Source organism: Colletotrichum siamense (genome assembly GCF_013390195.1).
Source record: "Colletotrichum siamense strain Cg363 chromosome Unknown KSG_Cg363_contig07, whole genome shotgun sequence".
Lineage (NCBI taxonomy): Eukaryota > Fungi > Ascomycota > Sordariomycetes > Glomerellales > Glomerellaceae > Colletotrichum > Colletotrichum siamense.
Window position 1 is genome coordinate 804081 of NW_023501020.1, and position 22475 is coordinate 826555.

At 52.0% G+C, this 22475-nt stretch overlaps 6 protein-coding genes across 6 annotated transcripts; 2 read left to right on the top strand and 4 right to left on the bottom strand.

Annotated features, from left to right (window-relative positions):
• Positions 1-1390: 1390 nt before the first annotated feature.
• CGCS363_v010552 (uncharacterized protein) lies at positions 1391-2590 on the bottom strand (the record flags this gene model as incomplete). The annotated part of the gene is made up of 1 exon (XM_036642401.1): positions 1391-2590. The coding sequence occupies one exon, from the start codon at positions 2588-2590 to the stop codon at positions 1391-1393; it is 1200 nt and encodes a 399-aa protein (XP_036492297.1).
• A 5789-nt stretch (positions 2591-8379) lies between these two features.
• RPD3 (Histone deacetylase RPD3) lies at positions 8380-10575 on the bottom strand (the record flags this gene model as incomplete). Its single annotated transcript, XM_036642402.1, has 4 exons — positions 8380-9387; positions 9436-9977; positions 10032-10332; positions 10387-10575. The coding sequence occupies 4 exons, from the start codon at positions 10573-10575 to the stop codon at positions 8380-8382; spliced, it is 2040 nt and encodes a 679-aa protein (XP_036491708.1).
• Positions 10576-11652: 1077 nt separating this feature from the next.
• rpn11 (26S proteasome regulatory subunit rpn11) lies at positions 11653-12795 on the top strand (the record flags this gene model as incomplete). Its single annotated transcript, XM_036642403.1, has 3 exons — positions 11653-11718; positions 11803-12056; positions 12111-12795. The coding sequence occupies 3 exons, from the start codon at positions 11653-11655 to the stop codon at positions 12793-12795; spliced, it is 1005 nt and encodes a 334-aa protein (XP_036491710.1).
• A 765-nt stretch (positions 12796-13560) lies between these two features.
• CGCS363_v010555 (uncharacterized protein) lies at positions 13561-14600 on the top strand (the record flags this gene model as incomplete). Its single annotated transcript, XM_036642404.1, has 2 exons — positions 13561-14442; positions 14502-14600. The coding sequence occupies 2 exons, from the start codon at positions 13561-13563 to the stop codon at positions 14598-14600; spliced, it is 981 nt and encodes a 326-aa protein (XP_036491709.1).
• Positions 14601-15082: 482 nt separating this feature from the next.
• Positions 15083-15853, bottom strand: CGCS363_v010556 (uncharacterized protein; the record flags this gene model as incomplete). Its single annotated transcript, XM_036642405.1, has 2 exons — positions 15083-15646; positions 15707-15853. 2 exons carry the CDS (start codon positions 15851-15853, stop codon positions 15083-15085), a joined length of 711 nt encoding a protein of 236 aa, XP_036491712.1.
• A 2203-nt stretch (positions 15854-18056) lies between these two features.
• On the bottom strand, positions 18057-19677 carry SAT4-0 (Satratoxin biosynthesis SC1 cluster protein 4; the record flags this gene model as incomplete). The annotated part of the gene is made up of 4 exons (XM_036642406.1): positions 18057-18777; positions 18832-19172; positions 19247-19384; positions 19438-19677. 4 exons carry the CDS (start codon positions 19675-19677, stop codon positions 18057-18059), a joined length of 1440 nt encoding a protein of 479 aa, XP_036491711.1.
• Positions 19678-22475: the final 2798 nt, after the last annotated feature.

A 22475-nucleotide genomic window follows, 5' to 3' on the forward strand; every position in this document is an offset into this window, starting at 1 on the left:
ATGCGTACATATCAAACCACGAATCCGTCAGGGTAGGTGTTTTGGCGGACACTGTACCACAGTGCAGCAATTGCCCATAGCTTCGATTAGACCGTGATGGGGCATACCAATGGATCTCGAAGGGTATGGCCAGTGAATAAGTAGCAACAGCCACGCCGGCTGTCTCTCCAGCACATAAACCTGGTTGAGGTTTACTGGAGTCCACATTATGTGCAGACCGGACGATGACACCAGAAGCAATTATTCCAGCCATGGGTTTCATTAGACTCTACCAAGTAACAAGTGTGCGTCGGCAACGACGGTGTAACGTCATCTCATACGCCAAGGGCTGTCATCGTACCGCTTTCCGGAAGTATCGACCGAGATGCCGGCGGCATGGACAAGGCAGAGAAAATATCAGTATTCGTCTCGGCCACGACAAGAAAACCAAGACATCAGACGCATTTAGGTTCATGTACGATGTGTTTTCCCTATTTGCATCAGATCAACGGACTGACATAGTCATTTCATAGGGCTCTTCCGCGTGAGATACGCAACATGATCTACGCCTTTCTCTTGACAGCACAATTACCCTTGCTGTTAATACCGCTATTCAAATCGGGTCCAAACCAACCAGTCCTCTTTCGGATGTTCTCCGATGATGACGATATATGGACATGTAGACCCGAAAGGCCTTGCATCAATATGCTACGGGTATGCAGAAGTGTCCACGCCGAAGCTTCTACGATACTCTATTACAGCAACAAATTCGTGTTTGGAGGAGCTGATGGTGTTCTGCAATGGCTACGTACTCTGCGTAAAACATCCCGTCGCAGCTTGAGATCCATGGAGGTCTGGAACTATTATTTCATACATAGCAATCAGAGAAATAGGTCCTGGTTGAGGAAGAAGATGAAGAAGCTAGCCCCTAGGGCTAAAGTTGTCATCAGCTTGAGCCGCCTTGACTTATGGAGCGTTTACTAGGGAGCAATGTTCCGCAGACCCGGTCCAGCTATCAGAAACTTTGATGAAGGGTGCAGGTGTTTGTTTGGTGTGTTGCAACCGAAGCGCCCATTCGCCCTTTTGTACCACGCCACGCCTGAGTTTGTCATTGTAAAGTCTTTTTCTCATTACAATACTTCAATCTTGAAGTTGTTGAGAGAGCCACAGCCTAAGTTACTCTCAGAAAGAACTTCTACTATTGTTTGTATGGATCTCAAAAGCCCAAGCCGTCCAACGGGCTGTACATTATGTTTGATCGCGAAATTATACTTCCGTTGCGAGCTGTATCTGTTACGCTACGCCCCTGATTGTAGCCATCTACTTAGCTACTTACAAAGATCTTCACAGACCGTGAAACCTACCCATATATCTCTTCTTACAGATCACAGCAGACTTGATACATGACCTCTCACATATTCGGATTACTCCGGTTGAGCAAGAAGCCGTTTTGTTGGAAGTCAGCCTCCATGCTCGCCTGAAGTTCAGCTATGAGATCTTGACTCAGAAGGCTTCTCCAGGTAAACACTATGTCGCCTCGCGACGTAGGCCGGCCAATTCCCCGGGAAGCATAACTCGTGAACGATAGCTCTAATGCTTCTAGCTTGTCTTGTTGCCAAATAGCCAGTCCTAATTTACGGTACGGCCAAAATGGAACTCCGCGGATGGGTGAATACGGATGCTTCAATAGTTTGACAATGTAGATCATCCAACACGGTGGCTGGTCTTTGGAAAGTACCTCTCGTGGCCATCTGGGATCCACCACTCCCGGATAGGCCGGTTCCTGCCACCTCCGTGAGGACGCGTAAGTTTGGGAAGGTGCCGGGAGGCTTCGGGATCTTTGCGAGAGAATCGAGCCGCCTTGGATATGATCGACGAAGTCTACGACGGTGAGAAACTCCTCTTTTTGCCAGGTCCAGCCTGCAAAGAGAACATCAGGAGATAACCCTTCGTGGCTGTTCTTTAAAGCCCAGTCCAGACGGTCTGCCGAGGTTGCAAGCTTCAGGTCGAGGAGCAGCTGCAGTCTCCAGAATCCGCGCATGACGCGCTGCTCCTCCATCCAGCAAGGTGGGCTGAGGGGCTGTGGAGTGTACGGCCGCCCTTGAGGGTTCTCGCGCCATGCTTTGTCGCGGGCGCCCCAAGCGAAAGGCCCGTTCTCAAGGTGGCATGGAGTGACGGAGGCCCATTGACTTCGATAATATTCGAGACAAGCCCAGGTCAAGCAGCAGATACGTCGCGCGGTCAAGAGAACACCGCGGATGAGGTGGGGAGGTTGACCACGGAGCAAGTGCGCGAGGCTCGGGGCAGCTGAGATGAGAGACGGATCTCGGTCTTTATGGCATTGGGTGTATTTCTCGACAAAGTCTCGGACCGACGGTGCTGGCGGATATTCAAGGGACGCAGTGCGGATCAGGCTGACGAGGCTAACCAACGTGATTACTTCGGGTGCCATCGACTCGCCAAGAACATGGTCAAGAGCTTTTGGCCCTGCCTCTGCGGACCCAAAGACGCGAGAAGCAGCCGGGCTAGCCACGACCAGATGGTACAGCGATCGAAGATCAGTGATAGAGAACGGGATTTGTTCGAGGATCTCGACAGGAAGACCTTCCATATTAGGATTTGAATGAGGTGGCATTCTGAGGAACAATTGCTTAAACTGCAAAATTTGTGGTTGTAGAAGCCTGACATGTAGTCTGGAGGCACGGATTGTTGGTTTAAATATGTGTGCTTCCAACAAGGATCACAAGGGTCAGCCGGTTGAACCAACAGCAAACACGCAGTCTTGGCGCCCAGGATCAGCCGCATCCAATCCGTGGGAATCACTAGTTATCACCTGCAGTGAAGGAACGCCTGAGTCACTTCGGCGAAGCTCCGGGGCACACTCTGGTGACCCAGTGACAAACATTCACGATCCTGGCATTGGGTGCCCCACAACAGCCTGCGTTCATCGTGAGTTCTCTCACACGATTCCATTCAAAACCTAAACAAGGCGATGTAGGCGACACAAATGCAAGATATTTCATGAAATCACACTTGATCCACATTTTGTCCTTGCTGAAACTTTCATCCCCAGACTTTATGTTATTTTGAATGTCTAGCTTGCTGTAGTATTTGATGTTTTAGGCGCCGCTCTAGCTTTCAAAGGGCATGCTGAGTTGAGCCTGAGTTAGGATGCGAGCCCCGGCAGTGTTTACATATACCAAAAACCAACCCCTAAACATGCTAGCTTACGTGGAATACCATGCAAAAAGCAAAACGATGAATGCGACCATGGTACCGAAGATACCGCAGGACATAAACCTCTTGATCCCCACTGCGTAACCTCCAGTAAGCTCGGCATAATTCTGTACACCTTCGAAAGTACTGTCATTCTGAGGAATGTAGCGCACCCACCCTCTTCTTCCGGTTCGCATATTTAAACCATATCGAGAATTTCGTCGAGCTGTAATTGCACAGAGTACAGAAAGATTCCCGCAGGTGTCCCAAACAACAAACCTCAAAGGCAAGCCTTTGTAAACTGGCGCCAGCTTGGCCACAAAAGTGATATTTGGAGGCAGATTTCCAGGGAAGCCCCAATGTCGAAGCCAAACCTGAATTGGAACCTGAGGTCTTGGGCCAGATATTAGTTCCCACATGATGTAGGACCAGGCGCCAGGAAAGTAGCTGTGGTGTTGACGTGCATAGAAAAGGCAAGTTTCCTTCACCTCATATCCCGCCAGATCGACGTCTGAAAAGGGGCACAAGGTATTTAAAGAAGAATTTAACGGTGTGGGGACATCCAGGCCATTCTCTAGGAAGAGCTTGAGCACTTCGAGATGCCTTGGTTTGCCGGCATGAAAACGACTCCATATTCCCAGATTGAAAGGGCCTTTCCGATGGCTTGTCGACTCCGAATGGCCCCTGATAAGGGCTTGAAAAGGGGTTAAGTAGAACCCATTCTGCGTTCTATTGAGATCAATGTCCTTCAGGAGTAGAAGAGCACGACAGATGTCAACTTGTCCGAAGAAAGCAGCCGACGCCAAAGCGCTTCCTACCCCTACGTCAACACTCAGGTTTGGATCTGCTCCGGCATCGAGAAGAACGTTAAATGACTTCGTAAGGCCTTTCGCAGCAGCAATTGTAAGCGGGGTTGGGAGAGGTGACCCGGAGAGTATCTGACTGGGGTTGGCGCCAGCCCGGATGAGCACTGAAGAACTATCATCGCGACCCTTGACGCTCAGCAATCCCATGGATAGAAGACTAGTCCTTCCATCATTTGCGTTGATATCCATGCCATACATGATGAGTTGCGTGATGATTTCGCCGCCCCAGGTGGACTCTGCCGCACCGACGACTGCATCGCGGTCTGTTCTGCGAGTCAAATCGATCCTGGCGCCAAGTCTCAACAGAAGACGAACTGTCTGGATGTGGCCCATTTGGACCGCGCGAGTCAGTGCAGACATTTGATTCCATTCGAATCGCTTGTGGATGTCTTGAGCGCCAATTCTTCTTCGCATATTACTGTTGGATAGATTGATTTTCTCGTTTCCGGCTGCAAGAAAAAGAACGTAATCGGGGTTGGACACAGCCGGTCCCTTGTCTAGTACAAGCCGAAAGAATTCCTCACTCAAGTTCAGAGCGGCAAATTCGACTGTATCTCCGCACTTGGTCGGGAGGTTAATCTTGGCTCCTTTGCTGAGTAACTCGCATACAACGCCGAACTTATCCAAATCACCGCGTTCCTTGCGTTGAGCTGATGCCAATGCGGCTTTGAGGGGCGTATTGATCCTGAGCCTAGCACGATCACATCCAGACTTGAGCGTATAGTTATCCCGGAACATAGACGCATACGACCTCCCAGGATCAGGATCAATCCCATTCACATCTTCGCCAGCCTCTATGAGTGCTTTGAAGGCAGCCATGGAATTGACTTCAATTGCGACCATCAAAGGCAGAGGACAGCCGGTGTTGATGCCCGAACTCTTTCGAATCAGAAATCTCCAGATTGGTTCATGGCCATGCTCAATGGCCAGCGGGAGAGGAGACGGAACTCCGGTGTCAACCTTGTCAAGACCTTCAACTGCAAGCTCCCACCAATCTTCCAGCAGATTGTATAGGCCGAAGATGGCAGCTATTTCCAAAGGCGATGACTTTTGATCGAACCGGACCCAATCGAACGAAGACATCTTGTCCGATCCACGGACCATGTACATATCCCGCCAAGCCACGAATGTGGTGCTACCAGTAAACATTGATCCTAAGAATTCTTTCAGCTCATTCTCAAGGCTGTGGCTCCTTGTTCCCGATGAAGATGCGTGACGAGCATGATTCAGGGTTTGACGTAGGATGTAGTCGCGAGGGTAACGCGCCTTCTCGCCGGCAGGGTCATCATCCGACAATTCGGGTGGGTTCCATTTCCAAAGCTTCCTGTATTTTGACGAAATATGATAGGGATAATAGTATGGACCTATCCGGGAGTGGAGTCTAGAGTGCACACGACAGCTGATGCCGGCGACCCGATAACCCAGATACTGGTCATGACTGTTGTTTTCCTGCTCGTTGCCTACCAAATTTTGCTTGAGGAAGTTGAAGGATGAGATGGCAACATGGCAGTGTGCACTGATTAAAGCAAATCCATCCCTGTTCTGGACATATTCTCGGGCAGATAAATGGCAAAAATGCCACAGTTCTGTTCCTTGATCATGGATCAGAAGATTACCACAAATTCCAAGAATATCGTCTTTCCCAAGATTGTCGTAGGGTTGAACTTTACAAGAATCGGGGCCCATCTGCATTGCTATCGATAATTCGACGGTGTGCAGAGGCTCAAACGCACACAGTACCCAGACGAATGCTCTTTCAGCTAAACGGTTTCGCCCGCGCGGCATATCCTGAATCTGGCTCCAGACAATGTCGTATGCTTCTTCGAGGCCTTTCGGGGCTCTTTCTAGATGGTCTGCAATTGTTGATGCGCTCCATGGGATCAACCTTTTAAGTTGTTGGATCTGCAAAGCCGCCCATTGAAACATGCCCTTGCTCTTTTCTTGGAAGGCATCTTGAATTTGTTGCTGACTTTCTGGGCCTAGCTGGCCCCATCGGGAGTCTGAGGATAGTTCGTCTCGTACGAACGTGGAGATGTCTTCCTCGTTATCTGTCGCTTGAATCTCAATAATTGGTTGAGATTGGAAGTGACGCTGGATATCGTCGTCAGTCCGACTTGAAAGAAAGATTCGAATACTTGGATTGACTTGAACAAGCTCATCAAAAGTTGCCATTATCTCCCATCTGTTGTCTCTATCACATTCGTCAAGAGCATCGAGTATGATGGTGATTTTGGAGTAGTCCTTGGTGATCTCCCCAATGAGACTTTTGCAAGTGGATACGTCAAGCGTCATACCCTTACTTTCCAACATGTCTGGGAGGCTCTTCAATAAGGGGTGGATTTTGCGTTCGTCAGAGACAATATCTGAGGACAGTTGTCGCAGAATACTCCGAAAGATATCTTGGGGATTCCTTCGGTTCTCCTCATCCCTCTTGCAGTAGAAGAATGCCACTGCCTCGTTACGCTTGGCGTTCTCGACAACAAAATCGACGACTCTTGACGTGAGAAATGTCTTTCCAGCACCAGCTAGCACATGTCAGCGCGGTGGTTTCTTCGAACGTGCTACGTGACAAACTCACGAATGCCGTACAAAACAACCAGTGTGGAACCTCCTTCCATCCATCGCGTCAATTTGGTATTAGTTATTAACCAGTCGCAGGTGCCAGCGGTTCTCTTTACTCTGACACTTCGATGATGAGCCTGAAACAGGATGTCCGAGATTTTACGGAGCGTGCGTAGACGTTCCTTTTCATAGATCTGCACGAGAATTCGGTTCACTCGGTCGTTCACCTGACCCAGGGATGTTTGATGGCCCTCGAGCATGGTGAGGTACTTATGCTCAAATCGGTGACTTGAGACCCTCTTGCAGACATCCCCACGGTCAGTGACCTTTTTGTGCTGCTCTTCCAATTGCCCTATAATTTCTGCGGGGGCAGAACTATTAAAAACTGCGGCCACCTTTCGCATCGTCTTACTTTTGCTGAAAAATGAGTAACAGAATTGCAGAGCGCCCAATAGTCCGGAGTAAAGGTCCACTATCTCTCGATGCAGGTAGTGAAGTGACTCAAGACCAATGTGATTCCCGTACTGAGACTCTTCAAGGTGCATGGACTTCTTCGTGTAGACCAATTCGAATACGCGACCGGTAAAGAGAAGACGTGGGATTGATGCGAGGAGTTCCACGAACTTCTGAGCATGTTCTTGTTCTGCAACCAAATGCTGTCCAGAGTTAGCCTTCATCGAGTATTGGGCCATTAAGTATTGGGCGAGAGATCATTCTTCTATGGATGGAAGTGCTTACCTGCAGGACGAATCGGAAAGCAGCCCAAGGTAGCGCCGCGTGCACCGGATCGAAGGAGGAGACGACATCGCCAATGCCCTTGAACTTATCGATCCATTTGATCATGTTCTCGAAGACCGGCCTCAGCTCGAACTTGTGTTTCCCAGCCTTCAAAGTAAAGCTGTGTCGGCCCTTCTCCAGCTCTTCCTGCTTTTTGTGTGCCTCGCTGATGAGTTCGTCGATCAATTGGGCACCTATCGGGCTTTGCTGTGAGTCGTCATTGAGGTTGAACAGCCATTCTTGCACGTCCTCGGGGAGGCGCTCGCGGGCTTTGGCCCACAGATCAGGTGCTTCGGTCATTTGTCCAGAGCCTGGCACCTGCTGCTGCTAGCGAAAATTGCTGAAGAGGTCGTTAGAGCGGGGAGAGAGAGGTGATCGCCTTCGCGTGTGAAAGCAGCAGGACAGGATCCTCCAATCATCAAGCTGACATGGTCTGACGCGCTGCAAATGCAGCTTACTGGAATGAGCTTAGTGCGACAACTCCGAACCCCAGCATCAGCATCTCCCAAATTATGCCTTGCCGCAGTCGTGGCGATATGAGTGGCTGTCTCTCTGAGCAGTGGAAGAGCGCTCCAGTCAGCACTTCGGGCGATGATGCAAGGACCTGCTTCTTATCTCTGATAATAGATTCAATAGTAATGATATACGATATTCAGCGAGGATAAGACTGGAGCAAAATATTAATCGGAATCACTATAAAAATGACTGCTGCGCCCTGGCTTCTATGATACAGTCAACGGAGACTATGCCGCCGACAAAGGTACTGGAGCAAAAGAGAGTATCACCAGAAAAAACAAACAAGACAAAAGCAAGATCATGACCCCTCAGAAGGTTACATGCCGATCCCTGGAAAAGCCACCCGTTCCTGAACGCCCTATGCTTGGCCTCTTTTTTTCTTCTCAGCACGTGCCCAACATATCTCTCTGGCATCTCGTCATTGCATGCGGCATTTTGATGAGTCGTTAGGGGACAAGTCACCCTACTCCTTGTCCGCTGGCTTGTCTTCGGGCTTCTCGTCCACATCCATCTTGTCTTCTTCGGGTTCCGGCGCCTTGTCTTCTGGCTTCTCGGTGGTCTCCTTGTCCTTCTCGGCAGACTCCTTCTCCTCGGCAGCCGGCTCTTCCGCAGTAGGTTCCTTGGCTTCGGCCTTCTCTGGCTCTGCGGCTTCGGGCTCTTTACTAGCTTCTTTCTCGGCCTCCTTTGCAGGTTCCTTAACAGCTTCCGTGGATTCCGCAGCCTCTGCCTTGTCAGTCGTCTCTGTTGCGGCAGGCTCAGCTGGCTCGGCAGATGGTTTGCGGGATGCAGGTTTATCTTCCTTATCCTCCTTTTCGGCCACCTTCGCGGGTTCCGCCTCAGTCTCCTCCTTCTTGATGGTGGTCGTGGGCTCGTCAGTATCGACGCTATCCTCCATGCCGACATCTCCATCGCCGTCGACGATCTCCTTGGGGGCTTCAGGAGCAGCCTCCTTTTCGGCAGCCTTCTCCGATGACTCCTCTGTGTCGACGGGGTTCTCGAGGGTAATATCGGCGTCGACAATCGGCTCAGCATTGGGGGCTTCCTCGTCGGCGGCTCCGTTGACGGGCGACGCAGCGCTGCTGTTGGCTTCGGCCTCCTTTTGTTTGAAGTCGCGGAACGTCCGCTTCTTTGCGTTACGAGGGCGGGTGATTCCGTTTGCCTGCTCCATATCTTCGTCGTCGCTGTCTTCGAAGTCGGCCTCGTTGTTCGTGCGCTGTTCCCAGCGGCGTTGCGTCATGCGCTCGTCGGGGTGCTCGTCGTCGTCCAGGTCGTTCAACTCGGCCTCCTCTTCGTCCGTCATGCCACCAGGTAGTGGTTGGCGGGGCACATCTTGCATTTGGACAGAGGGAACGGGTTGTGTGTGTCGCAGGTTGTCGATGACGGCAGCCTTGATCTTTTCGAGGTATTCGAAGCTGTTGGAATTCTCCATGTTGGAGGGTCGGACGTTCAACTCGAAATCGGGTGCATAGTACTAGGAAGAGTTAGCCATGTTACAGCGACGGCATTACAGAGAACCTACTTCGTAGTATTCATTGTAAGGCAGCGTCCTGGGCAGGTGCTTGCCGACAAGAACACCAGTCTCATATGCCCAAGTACGGGCGACGTTACGCATGGTGTAGCCACCACCGCCAAGAACAAGGGTGGGCAACCCGAAGCTCTTGACGTACCCGACGCAGTTGGCATGGCCCTCCATGCTGAGGTTGAAGCAACCCAAACGGTCTCCACTGAGACTGTCACCGCCGCATTGGAGAACGACAGCCTCGGGCTGGTAGAACTTCATGACGTGTTCGATAACGGGTTCGAAAATAGACTTGTACGAGTTGTCGTCGATACCATCGCGGAGGGGGAAGTTGACGGCGTAGTACTTGCCGGTACCGATGCCGATGTCGCGCAGCTCACCAGTGCCAGGGAAGTATTCGCCGTACTTGTGGAAGGAGACGGTCATGACACGGTCGGTCGTATAGAAGGCCTCCTCGACACCATCTCCGTGGTGGACGTCAATATCGATGTAGAGGACGCGCTTCTTGAATCGAAGGAGTTCGAGGATACCGAGGACAATGTCTGTAGGCTGTTAGCTGGCGCGCGTCGCGGGCATGATAGAGTGGTCTTGTGTACCGTTGACGTAACAGAAACCACTGGCTTCGCTCTTCTTGGCGTGGTGGAGGCCACCAGCCCAGTTGACGGCGATGTCGCACTTTTGGCGGTTGAGGCGGGCAGCGCCCTCCATGCTGCCACCGGCGCTGATGCCGCAGAACTCAAACAGGCCGTCAAAGACGGGACAGTCGTCTCCGACGTTGTATTTGCCCTGCTCCTTCTGATAGGCGTCCATGTTGTCGGGTGTGACCTTTTGCAGGAAGTCGATGTACTCGTCCGTGTGGAACTGGGTCATTTCACCCCTAGTCGCAGGCTTTGCGCGCTACAAATGACAAGTTAGCAGCAATCGCGTCGGGTTCGCAGGCGCGTAACGTACGTAGATCTCCATGTTCTTGAACAGGTCGTAGTGCATGATCAGACTGTGGGCAAGGCGAATACGGTGCGGCTTCATGGGGTGACCGGTAACGTAGGCATAGTTGCCAATGTCGGAGTCGTAGAAATATGCGACCTTCTTTGGGGACGACGAAGACCCATTGGCCAGGGCCACCGATCCGAGAGGTGACATGGCGTCGGTCGTTGGGGATATTCTGTGGTTGTGTAGTATATTCGATCGATCGTGATGATTGGAATTTGGTGGTGGAGTGGTGGTGGAGGGAAGGATGGGAAAGACGAGCGAAGGCTGCGCGTGGGCGTGGAAGCTCTGATCGGCTCGGCCCCAGATTTCCCAAGGCTGGGTGCACCGAAAAAGTCAGGCCAATGGGGGCCACGGATGACAGGCCAGGGGTGCAGGCTGTTGGAGGAGCTTTTCGTCCAATGAGGTAATTGGACACAGCGAGGTGAGGGACGGCAGGTGAGATATTCCGACCAACAGTGTTGTTTGATTCGTCAGCAGCAGCTGGGAGGTGCCAGCCGACATCGCCCAATCAGCGTCGCCAGTGGGGAGGCGGCGAGGTGCTGGAGGGGCTGAAAGGTACATTGCCGACAGGAGCAGGAAACATATCAGGCACTCTCTTCATTTCCATAAAGAGAGAGACAAATTCTCATCAGATTTGCGTTGTTGAACTTAATTTTTTTTTTATGTAAATATGAGATTTTGTTTTGGTCTTGCTATTATCATCATTTCCATGTCCACCCTGGAACCTGAAGCGTGGGTCCGGATTGAGCAGGCGGTGTGGCTGGGATTGGGCGCATGCACGAATGCAGCCCACCTGTGGCTTTACAGTGATGATAAGCCACAACCCCTCGCTCTTGGTACTTCGACACTGTCACTCAACAATCGAAACACGAGGCGCAACAAGCTCAAGATAATATTCGAAGTCAAGTTGCCGATCTGCTGAGTCAAATCATTCGGCTTTCATACTAAGTTGAACGAGAACAATTGATCAAGAAATACCAGCGCCACGGCCACACGTGACTGTTTGTCAGCTGTGTGGTACGTACCGGACCGGGCTAGCTCCGCCGGGTCCTTTTTCGCCAGGCTGCTCAGAGCTGTCGTCAACAACTCACGAGCCAGCTGCTTCCATCCAACTCCATCACCTCAACCGCCTCCCTCCGCAGACTCTACGAACGAACACCGCCCAACCCGCGACACCCCCAATCCGTATTTTCCACCAAATCCCTTCATCATACACAGATCATCACAATGGAGCGCTTCCGCAACATGCTCCAGTCCCAAGGCCTCGGTGGCCTGGGCAGCCAGCCCGGAACGGTAAGAGCATCCCACCTTCTGAAGCTACCAGGATAGCTACGACGACAGCATCGCCCTCGACCACGTGCTGACTTTTGAACGCAGGACAACACACAGCTCATCGACAACTCCGAGACCGTCTACATCTCTTCCCTCGCCCTCCTCAAGATGTTGCGACACGGCCGCGCTGGTGTTCCCATGGAAGTCATGGGTCTGATGCTGGGAGAGTTCGTCGACGACTTCACGGTGCGCGTGGTGGATGTCTTTGCCATGCCTCAGAGCGGTACCGGTGTTAGTGTAGAGGCCGTCGACCCTGTCTTCCAAATGAAGATGATGGACATGTTGAGACAAACCGGAAGGTAGGAATGCACCTCGACGCGACCTCGAAGCCATTACTGACTAGCAATCGACAGACCCGAAGCCGTCGTCGGCTGGTACCACTCCCATCCTGGTTTCGGATGCTGGCTTTCCTCCGTCGATATCAACACCCAGCAGTCTTTCGAGCAGCTAACCCCTCGCGCCGTCGCCGTCGTCGTCGACCCCATCCAATCCGTCAAGGGCAAGGTCGTCATTGACGCCTTCCGCCTCATCAACCCCCAGTCGCTCATGCTTGGTCAAGAGCCTCGTCAGAGCACAAGTAACTTGGGACACCTCAACAAGCCCTCAATCCAGGCTCTGATTCACGGCCTTAACCGACACTACTACTCGATTGGCATCAACTACCGGAAGACGGCACTGGAGGAGAACATGTTGATGAACCTGCACAAGCACGTCTGGACCGAGGCGTTGGAGATGAACGACTTCAGGGCCGAGGCAGACTGCAACAAGGAGCGTCTGGAGCGTCTCGTCAGCCTGGCTGAGGGCTACGAGAAGCGCGTCAAGGAGGAGACGGAGCTCACCAAGGACCAGCTCAAGACCCGCTACGTCGGCAAGCTTGACCCCAAGAAGCATTTGGAGGACGTCGGCCAGCAGTTGATCGAGGACAACATCGTTTCTGTGTCGAGACAGATGATCGACAAGGAGGCGACGATGCCCAAAAAGGACGGTGCCAAGGGCCAATCAAACGGCGATTCGATGGACGTGGAGGAGGAGTTGTGAGTGGAAACGGGCCACAATTCGGGGGCGGTCCAGAGGCGGGATACCAGGACTTTACCGGAACTGTACGATTAGGCGTTTGGGTGGTTGGGAACGCAACGACTAGAGACCCCGCCAGGCATAAGACGAACGATTTTACAAAACCAATTGCATCGAATTGAAGAACCACCGCCGTGGTCGAGATGGTTATGGACGGTTCTTTGTTCATCAACAAGTCCCATTTCCGATATTCTCCGCTCTTCTCTCGTGACTGACAATGGTCCAGAACAACGTAGAAGCGCTACTATTACTCCATTGTCCAGAGACAGCGACGGTGCTCAGACACTCAAGTAGTGGACGGGCATCTCTCAAGCTTTTACTTATATCGTGTACAGCACCATCTTGACCATGACAGAGACTAAATCAAATCGCGAAAAGCGTCACTGCAATCTTAGGCAACAAGCACTTTGTCAAATACCCCTTCTCCGGAATCCCTCAGACGTCCACGGAATGCGACGTCGCTACCGTTCGAACACCCTCAGCCGTCTCTTTTGTCTCCCCCGTCTTCGGCCGCCTAGTCAGGCCAGCGAACATCATTCCACCAGATCTGCTGCACAGTCTTCAGGCAACGACCGCGTGAAAACCTCGACTATTTCTCGCGCTGAGAAGGTCAAAGCTTTCAGCCTGCTTCCGATCCCTCCATACTGGCGATACAAACGGCGCCCTCCCCTACCCTCACCCAGGTCTGACTACAGCTACCAAGCCTTCTTACTAGAGACCGACGCAACCATGCAATATGCTCCATCTATCGCAGACAGCCAGTACACTGATGTCTCTCTCCCTCCATCACCGCCTCTTCGCATGTGCAAATCAACCTTATTCGAAGTACTCCACCGTATCGGGCATGTCTTCTCCCACGTACAGTACGCTGTCTGCGGCACCGCTGCCATGGTGGCCTTTGGCTTTGACAGACGCAAGCCGACGCACATTAGCATTGTCTGCCCGTCCCACACTAGATACGTACTGGCTTCGTGGGCCGTGGCCGGCGGCATGGCTCTGTACCCATCCAAACCCAACGAGATTGGCGTCCCCGTCGACGGAGACACGTGGATGATCCAGGTGAAGTACCTCGAGACGGACGACAATCACAGATTCGAACGGCTAGACGCTTTTCACTTCAACTTTGGGTGTAATGATGTTACCACGGCGGTCTTGACCCCGGCAGCTCAACTCGAACAGATTGCCCAGGTGTACATCAACCCGCGGTACAACCAGAGCTGGCGGTACAAGGAGAGGTTAGGAGGCGATGCCATCTGGCTGTTGGAGCAGATGTGTAAGGAGGACGTGCACAAGGTTGGTATGAATTTGAGGAATGCGAATGTCCCGACGATCAGGGACCAGAGGTTTTGGCTTGTCTTCACGACGGCGCATCCGGAGGCAGTGGGGTTATTTTACGATGCTGGATTAAGAGATGAAGAGGAAGAGGTGAGTATCAGCGAACGGGGAAATCGACAGGAGTGTGGGCAGCAGCATGAGCAAGACCATGCACATACGCAAGAGTATGAACAAGACCATGCGCACACGCAGGAGTACGCGCACGAGTATGAGCAGGAGTATGAGCGGGAGATTGAGCAAGAGTATGATCAGGATCAGGGCCCTGAGCAGGAGCAGGTACGAGTCGAATCGCCAGTGTCACCGCATGATCCACCTCTAGAGCAACCCCGACGCAGAGAGGAGAGCGGGCGTTCGAGACGCAGATCATCTCGGGTCCGTTCCCGCTCCCGCACTCGCACCGACCAGGGGCCTCGCCGCCGGCGACGGCCATCTGAACATGGGCCGATCTTGACCCGGGCGGAAGAGAGGCGGGTTGCCATGGACAGAGCACGGGCTCGGGGCCAGGTCAGACGTCGCAGCTCGCAGGAGCCGAACAAGTTTTCATTGAGTGGTGCTCTCGATAGCTTGCTTGGCGGTGGCCATCGGGATGGGTACAGAAGATGATCGCTTGGTAAGTTCACCTTCCAACTTGTTGGAAATGCACGATTGGGAAATTTTCTTGACTCAAGTTGTGTGATTGTTTTGCCTCTGATCGAGGTTTCGCTGTGTAAATTATTCTACAAAGGAGATGATTCCGAATCCCCTTTCTATTGTTTACGCCCGCCTTTGATCATCCTGTTCCCGTGCATGATCCCCTTTCAGAAAACCCGCTTCGCTGGTATAACAAATGAAATAATCCCTTCCTGTACCCGCCACCCTGAATCCCCGCGAATTGCTCCGCACATGTTCGTCGTCATCTATCCCGTCTATTACCCCATTACTGTCTTCCGTATCCGTGCTGGGTGTACTGCTGTCCGTACGTCTGCTGAGGGTACGCCGGCTGGTACGCCTGCTGCTGCGCATACTGCTGCTGCTGTTGCTGGTGGGTGTACCCCTGCGTCTGCTGTCCGTAGGCCGCGGTCGCATACCTCTGCTCGTCGCCGTTCTTCCTCTGCTCGCGGCGCACCTCCTGGATCTGCACGCTCTCGACGCTCTGGTCCTCGCAGCGGCTCTCGAGGGGCGCGGCATCGTGGCCCATGGCGCCGCGGCGGACGCCGTTCTTCTTGAAGTAGCGGAAGTCGAGCCAGGCGATGATGGTGGCGTAGCCGGCGACCATGGAGAGCAGGATGCCGAGGACGACGACGACCCAGCCGATGGTGCAGGAGGTGCCGATGCAGGACTGCTGGGTCTGGGACTGGATGCCCATGTAGACGACGGCGGCCCAGAAGACGATCTCCATGGCGTTGAGGATGAGGTTGGCCTTGAGCGAGGCCCAGCGGTGCAAGGCGGGGACGTGTTCGGTGAGGACTTGGTAGAGGATGATGGCGAGGGACTTTGCGGACTGTGGGGGGAGAGTGTTAGTTGATGTTGGTTTGGATGTGGGGATAATAGAAACGCTTACCATGCCCAGCGCCATCGTGCCTGATCTACCCCTGGGACGGTTCGGCATGAAGATGCGTGCTACTGAGAGACCGAGGGCTGCTGCTACGAGGAGGAGCTGGACCATGTGGATGGGGAACTTGAGTTTGCTGGAGAAGAGGGCGTTCATCTTGGCGGTGTTGGTGTTGGTGATGTTCGGAATGGGGTCGGAGTGGGTATCGTGTTGGTGTTGATGGTATTGATGTTCGAATATCAGACTCTTGCAAGGCAAATGGGAAAATTGAAGATTTATGAAATGGAAATCTTGAGCCTTGAGTCTCGTAGACTGAGTTGAGTTGTCTTGTGTGAGTGTCTTGGTGTTCTTCCAAAAACATCAACACATCGCCGGGCCTCACGGCCGTCTATATACCAAGACGAAATTCGCATTGCATCTTTTACACGTATTCGGTAGAGTTTGATACCTCAATTCCCATAACACCGGGCCTTTTCGCTCGTCAATCTCCAGGGAACAAGCACAGCCATCAGCCGCAGCCTCTTTTTTCGGCGGGTTTGCGGGCTGGCTGGAACGGATCTTCTCACGCACAATTTGCAGTGGTTCTGTTTCGGTCTCGGTTTTAGGGGGCGGGTTGGGCAATTGTGGTTATCTTCCGCAGTAATACAAACAAGGCCAGACACTCACTGCGTTGGCGCTAATACTAGATAACGTGCTTCTTCTTCTCCCTGGGCCCTGCACAAAGTGGGAACACAGCCCCAAAAATGGTCTCTTCGGTCTCGGTTTCCCACTGCATAAGCCACCGGCCGAATTGATAGCACTAACATCTAAGCATACGCGTATCCACCGAATAGAGTTAACCCATGGATGGTCTTCTCTCCCTACTGACGGATCTGCCTTTTCTTCGACTCATTCTTTGAACCCTGAGGTTTTTTCTCTCATGTCTGACGGGATCCATAATTTCCCTCCCTGTCCGTCTGTCAGAACTTCACTGCCGCCTGCCAAGACGAGGTGACACGCCAGCAGCGCCAGCAGGCTGGGCCCAGGCTTCTGGAACGGCCGCACACTCTCACACGCGCACCCCTGACGGACCCCGTTTTCTGGGCTCTGGCGGGCAACAGATTGGCGCGGATTATCATTTGGGACGATTTGGCGGGCCTGGTTCAGTCTGCCTCTGCATGGGATGGAAATGCGCCTTGCGCTCAGGTGTGGGGGCACATGAGGTTTCTGGTATTAGAGAAAGCGAGGTGCATGGGGGCTGGACGCTAACAGATGAGTCTGAGGCTCGGTTTCGATGTTGATTGCTAGGAGATTATTGATAATCAGAGAGTGGCTTTCTGTTGAAGGATCCGGTTTTTAAGAAAATTTCTCCCGGATATTGTTGGCTTTGCCACGACGGACGGCTTCTAAATCTCCTATTCAATCCGAGCCCTGTTGTTCACGAAGTTGGTTGGCTCACATACGAGAGCACGTCAGATTTTAGGTTGTCAATAACCAGTACTTTTCTTCTTATCTATTCGACTTTCAATATTTCATACTTTCAGCCAGTCGAAAGTCTCTTGGTCGGCGTGGTCGATGACCTTCCCCCTTCGTGGCTGGCGTTCTGCGTTGTCAAGTACCTGCAGTGCCGTTTTCCGGATTATCCACAAGATCCTCCTTTCGACCCCAGATGTTCGTTAGGCAGGGAAGATGCTTATTTGTAAGTTTAATGTTGCTAGCTGAATTTGAGGGTTCGTTACGCCGAGTACAGGTTGCTGACCGGCAGTTCGGATGTTCGGATCAGGTATCGCAAGTTCGGGGTTCCGAATCGTGAGTCCAATGCTCCCAACAGCATCGACGGCCAGCTAGCAGCGAAGACTTTAGGCTGAAGTGTTCCACTTGACTACGATCCAATGAGATCCAGTTCTTCGTTCGAACCGGTAACGATGTGCGCTAGCGTCCAGCCTTTTGAGTCTCAACGTTTTGACTAGCGTGAGGTTATCATATCCATTCTGGCTGTTTCGTTCGTTTTCATATCCTTCACCGTTTTTCTGCTAGACCTTAACAGTATCGGAAGCAAATTCTCCCATTGGATTCCCTTCCCAAATGCGAGTTTGGTCATGGACAGCTGGCGCCTCTCGTCAGTATTCTTGTAGCACCTTCAAAGTTGTTGTCGAACACTTGTGCTAATGTCTCAGCAAACCAATAGCCCGACCTCGGCCATATGTTTTTTCATAGTGGCCACCTGGAAGCACCGTCCAAATCCCGCATACGAGATACTCCCAGAACTGCTCTCTGGATGCAATAGATGCTCACATGGAAGGTTTAATCCAGGAAGTTGACGGCTTGAGAGACTCTACTCCCCACGATAAAATCCGAACGGTAGACAGGCAAATACCTTTCATGACGGGCCATCCTCTTTGTCTTTCGGACTCACGTCTGTCGAATCGCCTGCTTTCGGCTCACCCGACGACTCCCAAACGACAGACCCAAAATAATCACCCTGGCTCTGCCGATTGCCTCTGTCCGTATGCCGCCTCGGTGGCGGTTGCAGTGGCGTAGGCAGCTCTGGTTCGTGCCCCGGCGCCTCGAGCATGAGAAACTCGACGCCGTCATCCGTATCGACCCTCGTCAATGGCAAAGTCATCGTCATGGCCGCTTTCAACTCCTCTCGCGTCTTGAACGTATCCCGGGTCCTTAGATCCGTCCGCGCTTCGTGGGCTTCGTCGATATGTATCGCAGGTGGTATCGTCACCCCAGACAGGCTCCGAGCGTACTCGTCCACGATCCGAGGACTCTCCATATCCTCGATCGCGTGTTGCGATGCTTGAGAAACAGGTCGGGATCGTCTCTTCTGCGAAGTGGTGGCGCCATCAGATTGTGTGTACAATTCCGTGTCTGCGCTGTCTTCGAGATTCCTCTGCACGTAAGTCCGCTTAATTACTGGGCTCAGGCTCTGGGTGCCCAATAACGGCCGCAAGGTCGGTATGCAGACGCAGATGATGGCACAGCATAGTTCTGTTATCGACCAGATGCCGGCGACGACGGTGTTGTATGTTGGGTCAGTCGATGTCGCTGACGACTTGAGTGTTGTAAGTCGTATGACAGATATCGCGCATGTGCTATTACAACTGTTAGCCACTCTTCGTCTAAACCACGTCTTCAGCTAGACGTACAAGAAACCGAGACCAAACGTCGCCATGAGAACAATCTTTTGTCTCAATGGCACGGCAAGAGTCCTCAGCAGAGGAACGGGCATAACGAAGATTATGATGTCTGTAATCAGGTTTATCGCCGATCCAGCATACCACCAGTCTAACAACTTGAAGCATTTGCCCTGAACTGAGAAGTCCCATAAGGCTCGCAGTGGAACGCAGGCGAAGCAGAGCGACACCACCTGCGTGAACCCGAAGGTCATTATGAATATTAAGAATATGTTGCAAAGCTTTTGAAATGGCGGCAGCGGAAAGACTCGTCGGTACTGGAGAAGAAACGTGGATTTGATTAGGGGCATTGCCTGCATGGTGTTTAGTGATCTTTCTTCTCCCAGGATGGTCTTTGTCCGACGGAAGCTCTGTTTATGCAACTTACCGCTTGGTATACGGCAACAGCAGCGATGGCAATCTCTTGCGTTTTCAGGTAGTTTTCGCGCGTGAGGGTGGCCTTGTGGAGGCCGTCTCCGTAATGTGTGTTGATTAGCATCAACAGGCCGGTAACAAATACAAGGACCTGCCAGTCCCGTCAGCATCGTCTTTCCAACCCAAATCGCACAAAGTACGTACGTATGAGAAAACAAGGGCAGTGTCATCAGGTCCCCATCTTCTTAACCTCCACCTGCGGACGTATATCCTTAATGCGGCGACGATAGACGCCAAGAATAACGCAGTTAACGTAACCCCGATGACAAGCGGCTGTCTCGTTTCCCTCGCATTTACGGCCGGCAGTGTCGTGTTTGTCACTACGGGACTGCCACCAATTTTCGGTACCGTCCCCAATGTCGGGTCATCGTCGATGGGATCCATCGTTGTCCGCCTTCTTCCCCGCCCCCAGGGAAATCCTCGCCCGCTGCGGGGCTCACGTTATTCGAAGCCGAGATCGATGTACGAATATCAGCGGTCTGCTCGAGGGATCGTCGCTACCGTTATACCACTTCGTTACTTATCACAAGGTCGAGTTGGTCTCCGATTCATTTTCTCGTCTTGAAGCCAAAGACATGCGTAGTCGTAAGCATTCGTGTCTCTAGGGACCATCAAAAAATGCTGTTAGGTTTGGTAAATGAAGAGGCGCCTGGAGGAACGGACTGCTAACAACCGGCACCTAACCGCTCCCACAGGCATAGCCAGCAGGTGACCGGTGGGTGGTAACGTGTGCCCAGTGCTCGGCGAGATAGAGTTGCCGCTAGATGCAAAGTTGCCCATCCCTCCATCCCACGAGGTCTCAGAAGCGGAGCATGGATATTCTTACGATCCTTGTGTCTGCCCATGACTCGAATCCGGTTCATTTCCAGTTCCCCATGAGAGAATACATATCAGATCGGCATACCTGCAAGGTCGCTGGGTTTCGAGTACCCGGCGAGTTGTAAAGGGAACATGCAAGGCAGTGGGATACCGTTTGTCGCCATCGCCGGTTCATGCGACTTCCAGACTCGTTCGGGCGAGACAGCTTCCATGACCGGCTCCGAGAACCATCCCAATCTCATAATGGTTTCGTGCCTGAAAACGTCCAGCCAACATTGGTCCAGTTGAAGGAAAGTATGGAAGCCGTCCTAGCGTGCCAACCTCCTTCGATACAGTAGCGCAGGCAAGAGACGACGATCAGTTTCTCTGAAGGATTCTGCCTTTGGCTAGGTTGTTTACCGGGTGTTTCGTGTACAGAAAAGTATGCTTGCCGAGAATTCAAACCTAACACTCGATGACGTTCATTTGGCGATGAGATGCTTACCGCCAATGGGCGTCTTCGTCCGGAGGTTGGATAGGACGAAATCGTATCTTGTTTGAGAGTCCCACACCCACCCGAGCCCCGAACGGGCCTTCTCCGGTGCTCGGCCCCATCGGCTCCGCCTCCCCGGCGGGTTTAGCTGGGTGGGAGGCGAGTGACATGAAAGCTTGTGCGAGTCAGGTTGCAAGATGTATCGTGTAGTTCGGGAAGTTCGGCGGCTATTACTTGATTTGGACGGCCGTCGAAAGTGGCAGGTTGGCTGTTATGAATGCGTGCCTGCAGGAACAACAAAAAACTTATTGTGAAGCCTGCGAGTCGTCCACCTTGATGAACTAATCGACCTTTCAGTTTGTCTCATGGCACAGGTTGCTTAACGTTAGGTCTGTATTGGATGTAACAAGTTCAGGACGTGAGGGAAATATTAGTTAAGCTGCATGGATAATGAAGGAGTCGTGTTCTGCTTCTTTTGTTCCGTAGCTGATTGCAGTTGTCTCCCCGAGTGAACTTCCTCGCGTGGCCACATCTTGCGTGCTGTCTTTAGTACAGCTGAAGACCTCGGATCTAATTCCGAACCCAGCCTTCTTTTCTCTGATGCGCAAGGTTCGATTCCAACAGGAGCATCATATGTTCAGCCATAGCTGCCTTTCCCTCATCTACCTGCTTCTGGGTCCAGCGAGCTGACGGCATTATGCGTCTTCCGACGTGATACCATTCGAAAGATTTCTCGCGAGGCATCAAAAGCTTTAGAATGTCATCCAGGGGTTTGCCACTTTCTATCGCCTGAGCTATCATCGGCCCGAAATCTTTGTACATGATTTCCGCGATCATGCAGGCTCTGTGGGTCCAGTTTTTGGACTTGGATTCTTGTGAAGGTGGATGAGCCCATCTGCGTGTAACTGGGCTCGTGTTGTAGGTGTGTAAAGTTGTGAGCCTTTGAAGATTCGCCGAATTTGCCAGAAGCTTAGCAACCATGACTGAGCGAATTCGATAATTTGCATCACCACCGCCGATTATGGGCCTTCGGCCTAATTCGAGATAAGTCTTAAACGTGATAGACCGTAGGTAGCTCCGGCTTTTGGGACCGATATTCCGAAGCCAACCTAAGAGACCTCCCATCTGACCAGTGTGCAGAAACGCATAATCAAGAGGGTGCTGGATTACGAAAAAGTCTCTCGAGTATAGAAATTTGATGGCCTCGTCGTGCAATATCCTGCAGGTTCTCAGAAGAGAAGCAGTCGGGTAAAAAAAACCGGGCATTATCACATGTTCTTTGTTGATGCTGGCCATAACTGTTAGCTTCTAGTACGCAAAGTCCCATGAGATAACATTTACCAGCAGCCTTCCTTTTCATAGCCCTCTATGACGAGGTGATTAACGACAACCAGTTGGTAAATCATGTATCGCAACTCTATAGGAAGTTTTCTAATGAGGGGAGTCAAGACATTGGTCGTGGCAATTGAGGGTACTGAAGACTTAAAACAATGAGGATGGGCGAACCTGGGGGTCCTTTGAATCATCTGCCTGTGGTGTGTGTGAGTTGTCGTGCAGCAGCAATACGAAGCAGGAGACGGAAAGACGGAATTGAGCAGCAATGAAAGGGCCTCGGAAATGCTAATTCCCAAGATGAATATTGGAAACCACTTTACCTCCTTTGTTAATTCAGCATTGGTCAAGCATCCTAGCTGTTCGGGAAACTTTCTTTCTGACTTGGGCGTTGTTTTGGAAAGGTTAAGATCATCTTCACCGGCTTCATTCGTAACTGGAAAAGGCTGACTCGGAGGTGTCAACTCAAGCAGCCTACGGCTGCGTCGAGACATTATGAAGAATTTTGGTTAGTTGACTGCAGCACAGCGCTTGTTGTGGCGGTGTGTTCAAAAAATCA